The 21,294-nt window shown below is 40.8% G+C and overlaps 1 protein-coding gene across 2 annotated transcripts; it reads left to right on the top strand.

The window, feature by feature from the left end:
- Window positions 1-6,463: 6,463 nt before the first annotated feature.
- On the top strand, window positions 6,464-19,944 carry LOC139649618 (zinc finger protein 654-like). Of its 2 annotated transcripts, XM_071526079.1 has the most exons (12): window positions 6,464-6,589; window positions 8,538-8,683; window positions 9,317-9,398; window positions 10,444-10,579; window positions 11,509-11,711; window positions 11,928-12,064; window positions 12,440-12,581; window positions 13,335-13,619; window positions 14,213-15,401; window positions 15,714-16,491; window positions 17,298-18,397; window positions 18,517-19,944. In XM_071526079.1, the coding sequence occupies exons 1-12, from the start codon at window positions 6,464-6,466 to the stop codon at window positions 18,519-18,521; spliced, it is 4,329 nt and encodes a 1,442-aa protein (XP_071382180.1). In that variant the 3' UTR covers window positions 18,522-19,944. The 2 variants fall into 2 exon arrangements, with proteins under 2 accessions (XP_071382180.1, XP_071382182.1); XM_071526081.1 differs by lacking the exons at window positions 6,464-6,589; window positions 8,538-8,683; window positions 9,317-9,398; window positions 10,444-10,579 and having other exon boundaries at window positions 11,677-11,711; window positions 14,213-15,394; window positions 15,707-16,491.
- Window positions 19,945-21,294: the final 1,350 nt, after the last annotated feature.

The raw sequence follows: 21,294 nt of genomic DNA on the forward strand, positions 1-21,294 counted from the left end.
AAAATACCGAGCCTGGAGCATCACAGTTACATCAAATTTCCCCATGGGTGCATAATCAGCCCACACTGAAACAGCAATCAGAAGGACAGAAGTCCCTGACTGTGCTGCAGTCGCTTGCTGTGTGGCTAGTCCCTGATCAAAGATCTGTCCAAAAATGTAACACATATCTGTACTGATGGAGCTGTACAGGAGACTTTTGAAGTCACTCAGCTTATGTGTTTGAAAAATATAACATGCATGTAAACATTACAATACACACTGCACATCATGATATAAATTTGCTACTTATCAAAAGCAGTGTGTTCATCTTTCAGTTAGAGGGCTTTTAATAGATTTTTGCCCTGAAGGTCAGGCCTTTTCAGATCAACTGTCAACCTTATTGGATGTGATGTGTTAGTTGTCTTGGAAACAAAAGGATTACTGTATGGATGGGTTCATGATCCAATCTCCATGGCGCAGATATTTGGTAGAGTTTGGCAGATAAACAAAGGTGCTGTGAGCAGCCTGATGATTGCTGGCCCAAAGACAAGAGGCAAACGGCTGGATGCGGCTCTATCTCAGTTATCACTGGGGTTAGACTGATGTTCACCTGAATTGACTCCAGTACAACATTTTGACTGGATCACACACAAGTATTATTATTATTGTTACTATTACTATTAGTAGTAGTAGTAGTAGTAATGATAGAAGTAGTGTTAGCAGCAGTAGTAGTAGTAGTAGTATTAGTAGTAGCAGCAGTAGTAGTAGTAGTAGTAGTAGTGGTAGTAGTATCCTGGGTTTCAGTGGAGAGTTTTAGTGTCCCATGGCCTGAATGCTGTCTCAGAGGCTATTCTACCCTACCACGAGTAAAATTGTTGGGCAAAAGGTGTATTTTCTGGCATGAAAATGGTGCAATTTAGAGATAGTATAGCAGCTATCAGCAACCTCAGTAGAAAAAATATAATTATCACCCTTCAAAAACCCATATTGGCTGACCCTTAGTTGTCATTATCCATGTTGAGGAGAGAGAGCTTTTTATAACCTTGAAGTTTTCAAAACCTTCTTTTGAATTTCATGAAGAAATAGAGGAGGTAATATTTTCTCAACACATTTGTACTAAACCATGACGGTGAAAGGTTACACTGTCATTTATGTTTGAGCACTTCATACCAAAAGGTAATGAAAAAGAATGCATAATAGAAATGACCATGAACAAATGCAAACACTTATAAATGTATAGCATAATGTGATGGGGCTGAGTTGGTGGGTTTCTGGTTGAAGGTTTGTTTGTCATTTAAGTATTTATTCATTTTTCTTTCAAACATTACACACACGTATGACTGGTAAATATGACGTTGCAAACATTATGCAATCAGACATTCAAAAATGAAACAAAACAAAAAACACAACCGTAACGGAAAGACAGTCATTTAGAACACTTAAAGACAGCACCTATATTAATACACAGTACAGTTCCAACCGTAATGATATCTAGCCTCTAATTGTCTCATAACCCTTTAATATAGTCAGCCCTTGATGTACAGGAGGTAATACTCCCAGACCTGCTTAAATTTCCCTTTCATATTGTTCATTCTAGCTATTAAGTATTCAAAGGAGGCAGTTTCAATCATGAGCTTAATCCATTCAGTGATTTCTGGATTGCTTGTGTTCTTCCAGTTACGCAAAACAACTCTTGCTGCAATAACGGAGCCTGCCAGTATCAGTTCAAGCTGTGCTTTGGTGGCACCTTTTGGTAGAAATGTTTTATCTCCAAGAAGGCATAGCTGAGGGGAGTCTGGCAAAGGCTTCCCTATAAATTCTCCAAGCTTCGCCAACACCTCCTTCCAAAAGGGGAGAACCATGGGGCATTCCCATATAGCATATAAGAACGTGCCATTTGCCCTCTTACATTTCCAACATTTACTATCCTGCATCACACCCATCTTGTATAGCTTGAGAGGAGTATAACAGTATCGATGTACAATTTTGTAGTGAATACATTTGCTTCTGCTATCCCTTGTGGCCCAACCAACATTGGATACTATATCTTGCCATGTCTCCTCCCCAGTATCACTTCCAAGGTCCCTTTGCCAAATTAACCTCAGATTCTCACACTTCACACTTTGAGTATTAATAATGTTTTTATAAAATATTGAGGCACTGTGCATTATTTTAGGCGAATTAAAGAACTCCTGTATCATATTATCTTCCTCTGAACCCCTGTTAAGTTTAAACATACACCCTATACTACTTCGTAATTGAAGATATTTCCAAAATTCTCCTTTTCCTTTCAAATTGAATGTTGTATCCCTATACAGGTCATTAATCACACATATACCATTCCCCTGCCAATTATCCCAAATAAATGAACGTTTCCCTATCCGGACCTGTGGGTTACTCCATATGGAAGAATAAACCTGCCTGTACTGAGGTCTTCCCAGCATTTTATGTACTTTAGACCACACCCAATTTGAATGTTTCAGTATGGGGTTTTTCTTCCCATCTATTTGTCTCTTCTGTGAAAGGGCTTGTATGGGTTTAAAAGGGGCCGTCATTGACTTCTCTATTTGTATCCAACCTAATTGGGAATCATACTCTTCCCAGTGCCTAGCTAATTTGGCCATTTCAAAAGCTAAATTATATACTTCCACATTTGGGAGTGCCAAACCACCCCTTTCTCTAGGGGTGCACATCTTCTTAAAGTTGATCCTAGGCCTTTTCCCATTCCATAAGTAATCTTTTACTATCTGATTATATTGTTTAAATATCTTATCAGATATAATCAGTGGTAACATCATCGATATGTAATTAAATTGCGGACGACCACCATCTTGATAGTATTTATCTTGCCCCACAGGGTGAGATTTATTACTTTCTACCTGTCCAGATTGCTTTTTATCTTCTGAAGTAGTGGTGCCATGTTCATTTCAAGGATATCCTCCAAGTCTGCACTCAATCTTGATATACTTCTTATACTATTCTACTGGAAACCAATCCAGTCCTGGTGATTTCCCTACTTTTAATGATAATTGCAGCCCTGGCTTCCTGTTCTGTAATGGCTTCTTCTAGTCGTTGTACCTGATCTTCTGACAACTTTGGAAGATCAGTTCTTGAGAAAAAGCCGTCAAGTTTGTCTGGCAATGGATTCATTTCAGATTTATAAAGCCTAGTGTAGAAATCCTGAAATACTTCATTAATTTCCTTAGCACTGGTTACCACATCCCCATTTTTGTTTTTTATTGCTGGTATTACAAAGCTAGCATCTTTCTGTTTCAATTGTCTGGCAAGCAGCTTACCCGCCTAATCCCCACTTTCATAAAAATTACTATTCAGCCTGAACATTGCATATTCAACTTTTTTGTTGCACAGATCATTTAATAGAAATTTCAGTTCACGAACTTGCTTCAAAAGAGTGTCAGTATGGTTATCTGCTAATGCCTTCTCCACTTCTTTAAGTTGTGCTTCCAGCTTTATAATTTTCCCCCTGTGCTCCCTGTTCTTTTTACATGAGTAGGCTATTATTTTCCCCCTCATGTAAGCCTTAGAGGCATCCCATACTGTGCCCACTTTCTCTGTCGCACCTACATTCATCTCAAAGAAACTCTTGAGATCTTCCTCTACTTGATCCTGAAATAAAGTTACATTCAGCCTCCATCTGCTTTTCTTCACTACATCCGTCCCTATTTTCATGCATAGTTGTACAGCGGCATGGTCTGATAATGCAATAGGCCCAATTGTACAATCTGTCACCCGTTCTGTAAGACCTTTAGATATCAAAAAATAATCTATTCTTGAATGTGATTTGTGAGTGTGTGAGTAAAAGGTATATTCTTTTCCTCTGGGATTGACCAGTCTCCAAACATCGATAAGGCCCAGATCTTTCATCAGTAAGTGTATGGCCTTCCTATCCCTTGGCACATTAGTAGCAGGAGTAGTTTTGTCGAGGACCCCATCCTGCACCTGGTTAAAATCCCCTGCAATTATCATGTGGCTGCCTATTATTTACCCTATGGAGGAAAACTGGCTCTTCCTTATTCAGAGCATATATATTGGACAAATTAACCTTAACCCTATTTATCTTGGCCTCCACACATATTATTCTACCTTCATTGTCTTTATGCTGCCTCAGCATGACAAAGTTTAATTTTTTATGTACAAGTATTGCCACCCCACATTTCTTACTAGAGTAAGAGGTATAGAATATCTGGGCCACCCAGTCTTTCTTGAATTGAATTACTTCGGAGTCGACCAAATGAGTCTCCTGAATAAGGGCCACATCCACTTGTTGGGACTTAAGGTATGATAAACATTTTCTCCTTTTTACGGGGTTCCGAGATCCATTTATGTTCCAGCTAATGAACCTTATAAAATTAGCCATAACCTAATTGTTTATGTGCTCCAGAACTTGAGAAACTAGATATGAAAAAATAAACAATTTGTTAAATAAACCTTTAGAGTGCTGTCTGACTGTCAAACCAAGTAAAAACAATAAATGTGCCAAACTCTCTGCACAACCCATAGTCCCCATTCAGAACAGAACTAAACACACAGACCAACCAAAAAAATCCTCCCAATAGGCCTAGGTATTTCCCTTTAACCCCCTATCCTTTTGTTATCCCCCAGTAACATGAACCCTCCCCAACACGATCCATGAGTCGCATTTACTGGCCACCCCACAAAAATGGTTGGAGCTGAAAGAAGGCTACAGTAACTCAGATAACTTCTTTACAACCGTGGTGAGCAGAAAAGCATCTCAGAATGCAACACGTCGAACCTGGAGGCGGATGTCACTTTGGTAGCCGGTTGACACTGAGCTGAAAGCTGATACCTACCCAGTATTAGTAAGGTATTCCTAAGAAAGTGCTCGGTGAGTGTATATGCTGTAAACTTAAATATCACTTCTCTTCTTGTCATATTCTTCATTTGTTATATACAGTATATTGCACTTGCATTGATGTTTTTATAGCTTGCCCTGGGGCCCCTGGAAAAAAACACATGGTCAAACTCAAGTTTTGATCCGGCTGTATGACTCTGGGTTGTCGGATCTTTCTAGCTTGCCTAGTAGCAGCCAAAGATAGTAGGAATACAGGTCCCAGTTGCCCTATGTACTAAATGGATTCTAATGCAGTTTCAAACACAGCCTGACTGCCCATCGTTCACTGGCACCTTGCAAGTAAGCAAGCTCGCTCAAAGAGTAAGGTTGGCAGACAATTTCAAGAGAGGTGGAAGACTTTTTAGTACTCTTTCCGAGTCTAAAAACACTCAATGCCTTGAACCCTGCAGGAATACAAACAGGTGATCACGAAAGTACATGACACACTGAATGCCCTCCAAACAAAATTGCTCAGGGAGAGCCAAATGCAACAAGAAAACTACTGAATGCAGATGGCCAGAAATTCAGTTTTGGCTTTCTTACACATCCATTTGCAGTTGATTTAGAAAGCATGCCTGAATACTTGCAGCTAGAAGTGATAAACTTAAGTGCAACAGTGCACAGAGGGCCACCAAGATTGAATCACAAGAGTTTGCCAACTTCATCCTAGACTTATGCCAGGATGAGCCTGTTTGGAAGTTTTGGAAGCACCTATTTGTGTTTCTCTATGATGAAGACCAATAAAACTTCCTACAGATCCCTCCTGACAAACACCTTCTCTCCACTGTAAAAGAATCAACAGCTTGTTTTTTTTTTTGTCATTCAGGCCTATGCCATGGGGTATAATGTAGTTATATGGGACCTATTTATTTATTTATTTTTTAATCTTTATTTATCCAGGAAAAGTCAAATGAGCACCATGCTCTTTTCCAGCAATACCCTGCTTCATATTCAAACAGGTATTCAAACTGGGAGCCCACCAGTACAATGTTCTACTGTTGGCCACTGAGCTCCACTGGTGCAGGTTAAGTACCTTGCTCAATGGCACTTCAACAGTATTTGTTGATAGAGAGGAGAGCATTATTCACATACTTTCCCCAACCACTCTTTCCTGGCAGGTCCAGGGATTCAAATTAGCGACCTTCCTGCTTCTCTTATATCTGGGCTGCCACTGCCCCCTAGCCTGAGGAAACAGGTTCAAGAAATTCATTATTTTTCTTCAAGATTATTTTTTCCCTTTGATTTAAATAACATAACATAACCATTTCACGTTCACATATGAAACAGGCTGTAAAAAAAGATGTAAAAAGTTAAACAAAACCAAGATTAATTATTTTTCTTGACTTAATTCCATTCAGTCTATACAGCCATTGATTCGTCAAATTGCTTAGGGTTTTATATTAAGCAAGCTATATGTTGGTAGGCTATATGGACATTTAAAAATGGTCAGATTATTATTAATATTGTGTTATTTTGCTAGTTAATCAAAGAGCTTTATTGATGCCTTTACAAGCAATAGGTTGCCAGGTTGGAACTGTTTGTTTGTCGAATAGAAGGATATTACCTTTCAAACCTGGCAACTTTGACTATGCGCTGGATACAGTAACCAGTATGGCGGACAGCGAAAGTGATTTAGAAACAGACAGGCTTGAATTGGCTCTGGACACTTTATTTAGTAGATACTGCAGCGTTGGATCCTCTCTGAAAAGCAAAGACTATTGCTCTGAGTTTTGTAAGGTATGTTAGTCAAAAATGTCGGTTGATTAGTCTTTATTTCATGGCCAAGCCGAGTCGGTGCCTGTTTATTGCTAACGTTATTAGCTTAGCTTGCTAGCCACCAAACTAGCGTTATCTACGTTAGACAGTTGTCTAGCTAAGGCTGTAGCATTCCCCATAAAAAACAAAGCAGTGAAGACTAACTAACGCAGTTAGATATTAGCTAGGCACCTAGCTAAGTAACTATACTTTGCAATTAACGTTATGTTACGAGCTTTCAGTTTGCTATTTGGTGTTGCTTAGCTTGATAGGTGAGTGAAGCTAGTTAGAAGGTCTTTTTGAATTAGGGAGCTCATCCTAATGTGTTTAGATTGCTAGATATTATTGAGACCGGTTTTCCAAAATGGGAAAAACACAGCACAGCCTGCTCCCAAAGGCCAGTAATTCAGCTGGGTAACTAACGTACGTAGTAGCTCCGATACGTGCCATTCTCTAGCGCATTTGGGGAACGTCGCGTTATTTAAACTGCCATTGAATTTAAAGTTGCCTTGTGCCAACATACATACCTGTTAAAACATTACTTAAAACCTCGTTTGACTCATTTGAACCCCATTTGGGTCGCCTATTGTAACCTACAATCTTTTTCTGTTAAAATATACCGTTGAGGGCGGTAGTGAGCTATGTAAACAAATTCAAAAACTTGTTTTTTTATTGCAATAAAGAGCTGCTTGGTGGATCAATTGTATGCCGTATTTACCAGCTTCTAACGTTACTACAGACTCAGAAAAGTTGTTGAGTCATGTTATACCATATATATGTTCTACCATGTACCTTTGCAGATGGGCAAGGCTGTATTAAATTGACAATTTTTTTTAATGGTGACACCATACAACTGCTGGTGTAACTAGCTGCCTGTGATGACACGATGATATTGTAAAATTTATTGCAATAACAAATTTAGAATTTAGGCTTCTTTCTAGACTCACCATTTTGCACCGATGCTCAACAGTCATACAGGGAGAAATCCATCGTAGAAGAGGCAGAGATATCAATTTCTCCAAGTAGCCTCAATAGATCAGAATTCAATGCAGCTACAAGACATTTTGCACTTTGAGTAAGGGGCGCACCACTGGAAAAACTCTGGCTCAGCTTTTGCTCTTTCCACCTACACATAAAACCCACAGCTGAAGTGCCCAGGCACATTCAGGCAAGTTCTTTGGGTGTTGTTGAAAGTCATGCTGGGAAATGTAGGAAATCACTAACTGAAGTAGAAGTGGATGAGGCAGGTTAAGGGAAAGTGGGTACAACAAAAAGGTAAATTATAGAGCTGCAACGATTAATCGATTAGTTGTCAACTATTAAATTAATTGCCAACTATTTTGATAATCGATTAATCGGTTTGAGTAATTTTTTAAGAAAAATAAGTCAAAATTCTCTGATTCCAGCTTCTTAAATGTGAATATTTTCTGGTTTCTTTACTCCTCTATGACAGTGACTGAATATCTTTGGGTTGTGGACAAAACAAGACATTTGAGGATGTCATCTTGGGCTTTGGGAAACACCGATCGACATTTTTCACCATTTTATAGAGTAAACAACTAATCGATTAATCGAGAAAATAATCGACAGATTAATCGACAATGAAAATAATCGTTAGTTGCAGCCCTACTAAATTACAACACTTCATCACAAAATAACTCCTGGAATGCATTGGGCATCACAGATTGATGATGCAGAACAGTGTCAGAATATCCCAGGCTAGAATTTTCCTTTAATGTTTTCAAGTAATACGCAGTTTTGTAGTCAGGAGCATGAGAATATTCATCCTTCAGCCTAATTACTACTTCCATAAATGGATTGTGGGGTCACAGTATACCCACTGTCCATGTCCACATGTCCTCATGACTGTGTTTCTGCTAATAGATATATATTTAATCTTGTTGTGTTTCCCTGTGTTCTCCCTGCACAGCTGGTTGAGGAGCACACAGGGCAATGGCAGGTTCCTCTCCCCCAGCTGAAGGTGCTGCGGATAGCACTCTGCAGTTTCACCAAAGCCACTGCTGCCTTCCCTGATGACTGTCAGCACATCCACTATGCCCTCAGCAGTCTGGCCTTGTAAGTTGTTTGCTAAATGGAAACCAAATTGTTTTTTGACAAATGGACACATTTTCCACTTTTATATCGACCAGTAACTATGCTACATACCGCTATCAATTCAAAACCAATCGTTGGAAGTCTGTACATAATCTACAACCAGTCTAACAACAGCCAGTGTTGATGCCACTGGGAAACGCAAGTGCATACATTTTTAGCATGAGTGGGTCCCATGGGAAATCCCTATTTCTGGCAGTGTCAGTGCCATGCTGTATCCATTGAGCTACAGGGCCATACACCAGACCATAAAGCATGTTGGGCATGGCTGCCTTGTTTACTGCCTTGTTTACTGCCTTGTTAATCATGGAAAGGTTTGCTGCACCTGAACGTTTGAGGGACACTACCCATCAGCAATCACCTACCTACCTAATGTTGTTATATTTCCAGCATATTGTTACAACACCACTGGCACTACAGCTAGCAAGCATTTTACTTAAATCAGCCATTGGACACTATCATGGCAGCACTAGCAGCCTGAGAGCAGAGCAAGTTATCACACTTTGAGTCTAAGAAGAACAGTACCATTTAGTGAAAAGAACTGTGGATGGCTTCTTGCTTAGTGAATTGACTAATGTTTTTCGTCTTGTTCTGCAGGAGCTTCTTTGAGCTTATGCTGTTCTTCAGCAGAGAGGAGTTTGGGGAAGAGCCTTTGAAAGACATCCTTGATTGCTTTCAGGTGAGGAAAAACTCCATCCACTGCCTCAATACTCGTTATTTCTCGTTGACAAGGTGAGGAGAAAGGAAAAGAAGGAATAATGCACCATTTGCACTATTCCAGATTTTGTAGAAAGTGTGCTGATTACAAAATGAGTCTCGCAGTGCTCTTTGCTTCCTTAAGGGCTGGCTGCAGTAGCTGCCACTATCAGTAAACAGTGCTTATTGTTAGGGCTGGTTCATGCTTCATACGTAGGTAGAGATGCCGGAGCCGCAGACGTGTCGTCTGTCTGTGTACGTTGGTGTTCATGCTTCTTGTGCTTCTCATGATGACCTTGCAACAGCAACTCCAGCAACTGGTGCTGTTGGGAAAATTTGGCTCTCCAAATCCCCCAACAAGAAAAAAGAATCCCACTGGAATTGACTCTTTTTTTTCAGCCAATCATGAATGAAAGTGGCATCTGCGTTGTTTCAAATTTCAGGTGGTGTACCTCACGCACGCCTAGTCGTTTTTGCCACAATTTCTTCATTTTGACCGTGCGCTGTCCGTTGCATGCATTTACTCATGAAGCATGAACCAGCCTTGAGATACAGCTTACAGACACTTTGCAGAAACTCTTAACAACACAGTCAATGTGCTCCCACACTGACACTTGATGCCCAGAGTAACAACTGCTGCCAACTTTTCTACCACTGTTTTCTTCATTTTAATTCTGGTTGTTGTAGTAAACTGTCAGCTGCCTACATACCGTGAAACTTTGCCTCTTCTTTGTTTTTGTTGGTCGGCTCATAAAAAATACCCCCAACCGACTCCTCTAAGAAATTGAGCTTTTCTCAAATTAAAGTGTTATGCTCTGGCAAAAAGAAGCCAGGTTCAGTGTCTTTTTTTTCCAAAGCATCCACTTCATGTCAGCCTTGCAGCTGCCCTGTTGACTTGAATGTAAATGTGCTGGCACTTTGAGAAAAGCAGAGTAGTGTGAACTCTACCTCACTCATCAGTTTTCTTCTTTGACAAGAGGGTGAGGGGAGAGGATTTGAATGAATCAGTCTCTTACCACTCTCTGTAGGAGTGCCAATCTCGGCTGCAGAGGCACAGGAACGTCTACCTTCAGCAGGTGAAGCATGTCATCAAAGCAGGAGGCCCCTGGGAGAGTCCAGTGCTGCAGGGCATCATGAGAGAAGCAGCCCTGCCACCAGCAGAGGGTAGGCTCTTGAACACACTCAGTAGCAGATGTACACACGCATAAGGGCTACAACACATAAATTGACAGTTATTTTGATAATCAGTTATTCTGAAGAAGAAACAACAGCCTTTGAGTTCAACATTGAGGACACTTTCTTAACATGTCATACTAAAAATATTGCATCTATCACATTACAAGTAACGTAACAGATTTACACTTACTCTGAAGATGCTCTGCCATCCTCCGGCGTGTTTTCTTTTCATAAGCTAGATGCTCGTACTGCCATAGTAAGCAAAGTCGATCTTGCATAGTGTGCAGGTTACTAGATTACCATTATATTCCCACATGTTGCTGTATTTAAGTCTTTGTTTTGAAGGCTTGCTTGAGGCCTCGTCATCCTCAGAACTGCTGCATGCCATGCATCAGCCATTTTCAAAATGTAAACAGAAAGTGAGAGAGGAAGATGGTGTATGTTTGATGACAAACTGACAGCATGAAATACAAATCGATGATTCAACATTGTCGATTATGTTCAGTCTTTTGACATGGGCTGTGAATTGGGCGTCTGTGTGAATGCTATGGCACAAAGGGCTGTAATATCAAATGCTGTGTATTGGTTAAAAAAAAAATCCTTTCAGCTCTAGTATACACACACACAGATTTGACCAGCATGGCTTTACAAGGCCGATACAGTACTTTTGGATTGATGCCACAAATAGCCTTAATCCAAATATTTTATTTTGATATTCAATATCTTAAAATTTGAGCATGTTCATACCAAACAATTCCAAAAATGTAAGGTATTCAGGGTGTCTCCCAGAATTTTATTCTTGGTAGGTTGGAAAAGTGAACCAGCGCAATCTCTTATGAAACTCTGGATAATAATAATGACAAAAATATTCATGCATCAAAATATTCATGCAACATTCTCACCTCCCTCCCATGCAGTTGAGGAGTACTTGAGCTCAGAGGCGCCAGTGTTCCTGGAGCTGCGGCTTCGCTACCTGCAGGCCTGTGAACGTGTGCAGGAGGCCACGGCCCTGGCTAAAAGCTGCCTGGAGAACCGCGAGGCTGGAAAACATCTGTACTTCCATCAGGCCTACCTCACCTGCCTCTACAAGGCCTCGCTACATGAACACCTTCACAAGGAGGTAGGACATGGGGGAGTGGGGAGGAAAAAAGGGAATGGCAAAGAGAAAAAGGATTAAGGGAGTGAGAAATTGGCAAGGCTGTGTATATGAATGTTCCCGCCAATAGAACAGACGATTTTGAATTATTTTTAGTGTGCATGACATCCCTCTTTATTTTATTGTAATGCGTTTTGATTGACTTTCTATAACCCTGTGTGGTTTTATCTCTTTCCTCAGATGGCGGAGATAGATGGCCGTGATGCGGTGGAGATTATCTGCAACACGGAGAGTGTGGAGAAAGATGAGCTCCTGCTGTCACTGTGTAAAGCTTTCCTCACCCAGCAGCTCCATAATGGAGACATGTATTACATCTGGTTAGTATGAACCATACCTTCAGGCATGTACATTGCACTAATACTACACAACTCTTTTGGATTTGCATGATATTTGAATGCTACTTTCAGACAAATTACCCCAGAGTGTTTGCACAATATTAGTATGGTTTATCTATGAATCTTGCAGTAAGGGGAACAGTTTTAACAGTGGGACTTGAGAACTTTAAAATTGAAGGAGAAAATACCTGAATTGTATAGGTGTTGGCAGGATGCAGAGCTTCATGAGGACTTAATTTTCTTCATTTGTTTCAGTACCCCTCATTTACTTACTGACTTCTGAATCATCACAGTTGTAGTTTGATTTATATGCAGAAGAAATGTGTCTTTGATTTATCATCCCCTGCCCTCTTCCAGGGACCTAGTGTTTATCTGGAGCAGGCTGCACCTTAGGGCCCACCCCTCCAAACAGGGCTTCCTGGCCGCGTGCCGCCAGCTGGCCTCCTCTGCTACCAACGTCAGAGCCATCTTCCCCTTCATCAAAGTGGTCACCACAGAGGTACATCTGACATCATAGCATCTTTTTTTTTTTTTTTTTTTTACCCTGTTGTGATCCTCAAAGTTTTTGCTGATATATTCACTTGTAGGGTTCGTCATTGTCAAGTACGTCTTGATTCAGTTTCATTACTATGATCACAATACAATTTGATACCTCGTACAGTATTGATATTATATACAGTATATGTAACTGAAATTTGCAGTGCGCTTAATACAGGCTATACAGTGTGTCTTTTTAGTAATGTGATACATGACTGTGTGCATTATTTGTATGGATAAGGCAAAAAGTGATTTTAATATATATTATTGGTTAAATTAGATGGAAACAGTGCAGACTTTTGTGTGCTGTAGTGACCTGAAATAAGTGGCTGATGTCTAGTCAGTTACGCATGTAACTTTATTGAGTTACCACTGTCTTTTAATACCAAACGGTAAAGCTTACAGATGATGTTACTCTTGTTGAGGTCATATTCTTCTTTTTTTTTTTTTTTTTAATCTAAAATGCGCCATCTGCCTTGAGATTTGCTGGCGCTGGCTTAACAGAGCCTGCCATTATTATTGACCAGACATAAGTTGATCACGGGGGACCTCCATATTTGTCACTTGAGTGGACTAACAGGACTGGAGTATTTAAATGAAAATTGAAATCAACAGATTTTTTATTTTTACCCAGCCCTATTCACTTGACTCTAGTACAGTGTTTTACCGTATTTTAATTACTGATATATGGTATAATGTATCTGTTTTTGGGCAGCTGGGTGGTGAAGGGGTCCAGTTCTGCGTGGAGCTTTGTGCCAGGGCCTTGCAGCTGTGTGACCTGGAGGTTGACCCTGTAACCCGGTCGTTGATCTGTAAGACCATTGCCTTCCTGCTGCCCCACGACCTGGAGGTTTGTCGAGCCTGCGCCCTGCTGGTCTTCTGCCAGGAACGAAGCCTGCAGGCCTACCGAACCGTCTGCCTGCTTTACATGCATCCTGACCAGGAGCCGCATCCCCACAACAACCCTGTCCGAACCAACGTCCGCTTCCACATTCTACAGGTTGGAGAGGGTGGAAGAGGGGAAATTCTGCCTTTTGCACAGTCATTTTATGATCCAGGGCTAAATTGCTTGTAACATTTGTATCACTGGGCTTATGGATTTTAAATCAGGTATGAGGCCAAAGAAACAAATCCTAGTCCACCTTTCCTAATTAGGGAATGGATCCACCATAGGTGTGATTTTTTTTTTTTTTTTTTAATTGTACATTTAACAGTGGGAGGTGTCTCGCTAAGGTATGCTCTGTAACCATAGGAGACTCATGACAACCTCCCATTTGCGATTTCTGTCCATTTTAGTTTTTAAATTGTGTCAAATTGTGTCCTTTTGTAATTAAGGAAAAGATACAAGCATAACAAAAACCTAAAAAAATAAATACAAAAAAATCGAAGCAGTAAAAAGCAGATATCTCCTATAGGAGAAGGTGTTTGCTCATGATTCCAGAATGTCATCTCATGTGATACTTAAATGATCACTGTATAGAAATTGTCTTTTCTCTCACCCCCTTCCACAGGTATGTCAGAGTCAGCTATAGAACAGGATGCTTGTAACATGGGAGTGATTTGAGCTTGATATTTTTCTTCATTATTCCCCAGGTATTAAAGGAACGCCTGTGTTTTGACCCCGAGTTTTGGAACCTCCTCACCCTTAGGACCCACTGCTTGGAGTTGATCAGTGACAAGGCCATGAAGGCTGCTGTGCTCAATGAAATGAAGGAGGAAGAGGAGAAGGAATACCATGAAGAGCTGAAACCAAATAATAACACAAATGACCTATGCACTCAAAGCTTAAACTCATCGCTCTGCACTGACCCTGTATCCGAAGTCCAAGTCCATCCAGAAGAGCAGGCAGCAGAGGCAGAGACAGGAAAGTTAGCTGCACCGTCAGATGATGTTCCACTGAAGAGGAGGAAATGGAGGAAGAGGCAACGACGGAGACAACCAGCTGGGTCGGATGATGAGGCAGACCTTGGCGATGATCCGGAGATCAAATACAAGATCAAATCTGCTTGTGCAGACAACAACCCCATATACTCACTAAGACGCAATCACACTGATCCAGAAAATTCTGCTCCTGTCAAGCTCCCTCCAAACCGCCAAAGGGAATACTTGTCTAGATGTGTGAAGAACCAAATTTTGAAAAGGAAGGGTCGGAAGAAAAGATGGTTGCAGGGTCTTCCTAAGCTGGAGCAGGTACAGGTAGTTAAAGAGACAAAGATTAAAGTTAAGGGGAAAAAACGTGGACGGAAGCCTTTACAAAAACTGGAACTGTCTTACCCTGAGAATGAAGTGTCCCTCAGAGAGGAGGAGGGGTGGTTTGAGGTGAAAGCTGATATAGACGACAAAGAGCAGGATGACAAGGAGAATGAACTTGAACGAAAGAGTGGACTGAAAGCGATTAAGATTGAGCAGCTGAATGAACTTGAAAAGGAAAATGGACTTGAGATTCATACTGAAATGGTCCATGGTAGCAGTCATGGTGAACATACCCAAGACAAGCCTCAAACAGAATTAGTTTCCAAGCCTTGTGAAGGTCTTCCTAGCGAGCCTCAGCCTCTTGTCCCTGCTGCTGAAGCTGATCCCCAGCTTGACGGTCCAGCCTTAGAGTTATTAGATTGCCCAATAGAACTGTTACACAACTACTCTCTTAAATCTAAAGAGCCTGATGCTGAGAAACCACAGACTCCAGAATCCTCCGCATCAGACAAACTTAATGGTGACCCAGAGCAGGAGCTCAAACCATTAGTGGAAACATTAGACGGGTCAACAAATACTCAGGTTAGTTGTGTGTTTGTCTATAATACCGCCCCAGAAATTTCAGAAGATGTGGGTCTATAGTTACTGTCTTTGTAAATTCAGGAGAGTGACTCTATTACCTTGACTTAGACATAACCTTTAAGTGTTTTTTTCCTGTATAAGAAGAAAAAAACAACAGGATTTTGCAAGGAAAATTCAGGCCACAGCTAGAAAGCAGATAGAAATAACCTGTAAGTGTAATCAAAGACAAAGTTAAAACAGTTATGGTTCAGAAATGACGACTTTTTTTTATTTATCTCTTACCACTTGTTATTGGTTTGTCTTTTTCTGCAGGTGAAAGGCAAGCGGACATGGAAGGACCGAATGCTCCGTGCTCAACAATATGCCCACCTGATGTACCACTGCACCCTCTGCAGCAAGGACTTTAAAGGCTTGAATGTTATGAGGCATGCTCTCTCCCACCTAAAGAGCAAGAAACTAAGATGTATACTCTGTGGAAAACGCTTCAAACAGTTTCCTTTTGCCAAAAAGCATGTTCTGGAACACATTGATGAAATGTGCAAGCAGAAACCCAGCGGTAAAGAGCCATGCACTGAGGAGACTCCAGCTGTTAATGGAATGGAGGAAGTATTGGAAAATGAGCACAAGGAACAGGATGTAAATCAGCCTTCCACTTGCGAGAAGGAAACAGAACAGAAGCCTGAACAGAAACCTGCAGGGAAAAATAAGTTGTCCACACTCTGTAGGGAGAGCCGAATCATTAGAAACCTCCGCATCCTCATCAAAAAGACCTCTATCCTTCACAAAAAGTACAAGAACCCTGATGGTGATATATCCAAGCAAGTAGACTTCAAGGATGAACAGGTAGTCATTAAAGATGACCTGGTGATTGTGAAAGATCAGTCTGTGCCGGAGGAGGAGAAGGAGAAACCAGCAGGAGAAAATGGATATGGTGTGGACATCATGTACCAGTTGTGCCCCTCAGAGTCATGCGATAGAGTATTCTTGAAAATCAGCTCCACTCTGACAAAGCATGCTATCAGCTGCCATATTAGCGAAGAGAAGGTTCTGGAGAAGACATTTGTTTGGGCCAAGCACAAGTGCACCTTCTGCTGCAGGTAAGATACATAATCTATATCAAGCATTACAGACTAGTGGTTATATAGAAGCACTGAATAGGTTATTCTTACCATCTTCACAAAACTGTAAACTAGCTTTTCTGCTGTATTATGAACAACGACACAGTGTCATAGATAGGCTAACCGTGAGTGAATGAATGAATATGTATGTGTGGAGTGGGTTACTTTGTGTCCCTTGCAGTGCTTCGTATCTTATAAATACCACTCCCTGTCTGTGAAGGGAGCAATTTAAGGGGAGGGAAAGTGGAAGGCTTGTTCATTAGCACATCCCTGGTATTGGTGCTAGTTATAGTTCGTTACACTAATGCAGATTCCCAACAATGTTGCATCCAGGGGCTTGGTATAAGCAAACACTATAAATAATCCTAAAAAAAAGAAGGCTGTGCACCATTAACAATCAAACCATGTAAGTCATTTTTGAGAAAAATGTTGCCACTGTAAATGAGTGAGTGTATAAGGTTTCTAACAGACACTTTCAAGTTTTTTATTACTATCCTATTCCTGTTCCCAAGGATAATTCAGTATTGGTGAACGCTGTTACATCAAAAGACTCTATTGTTGATAGGCATTTTCAGGCTGAGAACTGATGAAATATAAAGCCCATTTGGATGGATTTGGAGTCTAGACAAACTTCAGACTTCAAAGACACCATATTTGACTCGCCATATAAATGGAATTCCCCTTTAATGTTTTGTAATACTAGTTTATGAAATTCCATTCTAAGAATGTAAGCTAAATTTTTGAAGAGAGCCCTCTCCTGTGCTGACTGTACTTTCCTTCAACAGGCAGATACAGTTCCTCCAGCACTACAAGGACCACATGAAGCTCCATGATGCTCCTCTCCGCCACTTCTGCTACCACCTAGAGTGCGACCAGCACTTCTTGACCCACCAGGAACTGAAGGACCATGTCAAGACCCATGAGCCCTTCAGACCCCAATGCCCCTACACAGACTGCGAGCAGATATTCCCAGGCCTCCAGGCTCTCTTTGACCACGAATGGAGACACTATATCCCTGCACCGCAAAGAGAGGAACTGGAGTTGGGAGCTAACAGGCAGAAGAAGCAGAACGCCGAAGCTCCCTGGAAGCAGAGAGTGAAGATCGAGGAGATATGGCTGCAGAGTAGAAAGGGGCAAAAGGAGAGTCCTAACGACCATCATCTGGAGTCCTCTAATCTTGAGGATCTCAGGGAGTTGGACAAAAGTGAAAATCAAGCTCAGGAAGCAAGTGTCTCAGACAGTGGTCAAAACCTGTACAACTCAGATACTTCTCCAGAGAAGACAGTCAGTTATGAGCCCAGGGACATCAACAAAACCACCATCAATGGATATGAGGATGGGAAGGAAGACCAATCAGAAGGAATACCAGAAGGAGAGGTTTCCACTTCCTGTACTGTTGCTGCAGGAGCAGCTCCAAACAAGAGGTCTCAAAGGAAATCGCCCATCAAGTCTGACCCCTTGAATGTCAAAGACCTTGAGGATATGTCCACTTTGGCTGAGGGTGTCCAGCAGAAACTGGGAGAGCCGCACATCACCGAGCACAAAACCTTCAAACCCGAGGATCCCTCCTACGCAACTTTTGTCAAAGCTCCCTTCATCCGGCCGCCACCCTCCACCTACCTGGATGAATCTGTGCTCTCAATGCGCAAGAGGAGGTCCACCGAAGAGGCTCCTCCTCCAAAGAAAATTGTCGCCTGGAACAGTAAGAAGAAAAAGGAGCCTGACCCAGAAAAGGAGCAGCAGGTTGAGGCTGAGACTTCTCAGGTGAAGACCAGGCACCGCTGCAACAAATGTCTTTCCTCCTTCAGCAGCTTAGAGGAGCTACAAAAACACCAAAACCTTAACACCTGCTCCTCACTCTTTGGCTTTGATTCAGATGATGAAAGTGAGTATGTTGGACTTGCACTGATTCATTGACTCAAGTGTACCAAGCCAAACATTCTCTAAATGTTTATATGACCCAACTGAACCATTGTATAAGTATTTTTGTTTTTCCATTCCTAGGTTAGTGGTGAGTGAAGAGGAGACTTGAGTGGCCATGGTTGTCTGCTGGCCTGGCCTAGGGCAAGTCTTGAAGATTCATGATAATAGTGAACATGGGGAACATTTCTCCGGTAGAACACTGGAATTTAATACTTAGATTCTTATCTAATACTTAGATACCAATCTGTAATCCAAATGTAAACTAAGGGGAAAACTGACAGCAAAAGGCAAAACACTGAATTGTAGGATGTTCTTTTCTCTCTAAAATTAATTGATAGAGCTTTTGTTGTAAGCAACAACAATGTGACAACTAAAAATGTATTTTAGATACATTTTGGAGCTGTAAAATGTAATCAGTGTGCGATTTGTGCCAGGAATATTTGGGGATTTTAATAGTATAGGTACAGTATACACTTTTTACTAAGGGGGAAGGCTGTATATTTATTGCCCTTTTTTAGATGGATATTGGTTATATAAATTGAATAAATTATAATTTTTTCTTAACCAATTTTTGAAAGCTGTGAAGAACAATGACCCTGGGTGCTGGGACTTCGGTGAAACCAAATGTGACCCAAAACAACCTCATAGAATAACAAACATGCTGAATGTACAAAACATTAGGGACATCTTGCTGATATTATATTACAGACCCTTTTGCACAATCCACATCTCAATTGTCACTCAGCTTAAACATCCTTCTCTATCTTGCTTCTCTATCTACATCTCCTCTGTGATTGGTATAGATTTAATAAGGGATAATAATGGCCTTATATTCAGACTGAATGGCCATGTTGTTACCATTCCATTATTCAGCCCGATTCTGGTGAATTAGGCAATTTGGAACCAGTTCTCGATACCCAGGTCTAGGCTGGAGCCTATCCCAGCATGCTAACACCCCCTACGATCTTTACTTTCAGTCACTGTTCAGATATGCTGCATCATTTTTTTTTTATGTAGTTTGCACCATATGCTATTAGATTGCAAAAATCATGCAGCCATATTCAATGCAATACAAGCAAATCGTAAACATGTTGTCCCCCACCAGTGATGTAGTTCCACCCTTGGGTCAGTCAGTGATTGCTGAGTGTACTTGAAATATGAGTGAAATTGCATAAGCATTTTCGTATGGGACAATGAAAGAACAGATTGACCATATATTTCTGTTGCCTACTCTCCTCAGAATTAGGCTTACAAATTGTATCTTGAAATGTAGTAACTGTAATTGTCCTGTTTTCACTCAATACAGTAAAAAATGTAAGAACTACACTACGCAATAAATACAATCCATACATTACACAATGTACACTACAATACAATTTATAATACAATATACAATATAACATACAACACCAGGAGCGTGAGTGTTATGAATAATATAAATGATAAGTGATATATGGTATTGCACAGTAGGTAAGTGGTAATATGATGTAAGTAGTCAACACTGAGGCACAGTGGTAGTGCAGTGATGAGTGCAATAACAGTACAACAGTCCAACACAGTTCAACACATCAACCCAGTTTGATGTCTCCAAGTGTGTAGTGTGTGTAGACTATTATGTTACCTATGATAACTTTAACTGTATTGCTTTACCACTGAGTCCCCATTCATTGTCAATGCCGCCCCTAGCGGCACAAAGTCAACGTTACAGTGTGACTAACAAACTAACGAACAAACTAACGGACGGAGACTGATCCATAGTCCCCCGTTTGGTGGGGGACAATGAGAATGAAACACTTAACAGAAGGAGAGATAGAGAATATCCTCAGCATTGATGAAGTTTAATGGTCACTGGCAGGGACATAAAAAGCAGAGGAGAAATCACCCTCACCCCCCTTGGCAAATCGCACCCTGATTACTTGGTAAAGCTGGAAAAAGCAAACCTTATCTTCAAGCCATACCTTGCAAAAACCTCTAAAATCCTTCTACTCTGATAATGGTTTCTTAAGATCTGGAAAGGTTTATCAGAGTATTTGAGAAATAAGTCCTGATTTGCTGCTACTTTTCCTTCCTTGGTGCATGTCAATCACTATTTTTTGTTGTTCTCTTTCAGTTGGACCAGTTGACATCTTGTATCCACACCTTCTCATAAATTATATGCTGAAGCCCTAAATAATGAAAGCGTAGTGAGCCTATCAGGCCTTAGAAGCCTATCAAGGCTTGAGAATGCCACAAGTTCATTGGGTAGTGAAAAACAAACTGACAAGTATCTGCCGGTTAAGTCAAACTATGACAGGGTTGATAATTGACAAATCATGCATAAATGACAGATGTGATTTCAATGATGGATCTGTAGAATTGGACTAGTATGTGACATTGATCTGCTGAGGTTGAAACGGGAAGAACATCCTGTTGGGGCTTGTTGATTAGATTGGAGATGTTCTCATGCCGTTTGAGAGTGTTACAGATGGTTTTCCCCAGGAATCACTGCTGTGTTCACAGTAGTGCCATTGATTACCAGGACACAGTTTTTCAAAACTTTGAATATGGATCAGAATTATACCGATTTTCTTATCCCCCTTTTTTGCAATCCAGGATCAGACTCAAAAATATCAGGATCATTCTGAAAATCAAGGTAACCGAATCCAAACTTTAAATAGACCTGTTGGGCAAATAATGTCACGTTAAGCCAAGAGACATGAGGGAATTTATTCACATATCTGCACAAGTATACCATGGATAAGAACTTAAAAATAAAATTTAGAGTCTCACTGGTTGGCAAAATAATTCAAAACAAACTCATTAATTCAACATCTTTTTAAAAATATAGGTTCACTGAAGCATCTCTAATTGACTTTCCAG

The sequence above is a fragment of the Centroberyx affinis genome, unplaced genomic scaffold, assembly GCF_046629955.1.
Source record: "Centroberyx affinis isolate AG114_WGS23_722 - 3 ecotype Tasmania unplaced genomic scaffold, CSIRO-AGI_Caff_v1 ptg001384l_1, whole genome shotgun sequence".
In the NCBI taxonomy this organism is placed as follows: domain Eukaryota; kingdom Metazoa; phylum Chordata; class Actinopteri; order Beryciformes; family Berycidae; genus Centroberyx; species Centroberyx affinis.

What these genes read in the sequence shown, in the direction of transcription:
- LOC139649618 (XM_071526079.1), top strand. Translation starts at nt 6,464, where the DNA reads ATGGCGGACAGCGAAAGTGATTTAGAAACAGACAGGCTTGAATTGGCT. An exon ending in AGCCCTGCCACCAGCAGAGG is followed by an intron (nt 10,580 to 11,508) that starts GTAGGCTCTTGA and finishes CCTCCCATGCAG; the next exon opens with TTGAGGAGTACTTGAGCTCA. An exon ending in TCAAAGTGGTCACCACAGAG is followed by an intron (nt 12,582 to 13,334) that starts GTACATCTGACA and finishes GTTTTTGGGCAG; the next exon opens with CTGGGTGGTGAAGGGGTCCA.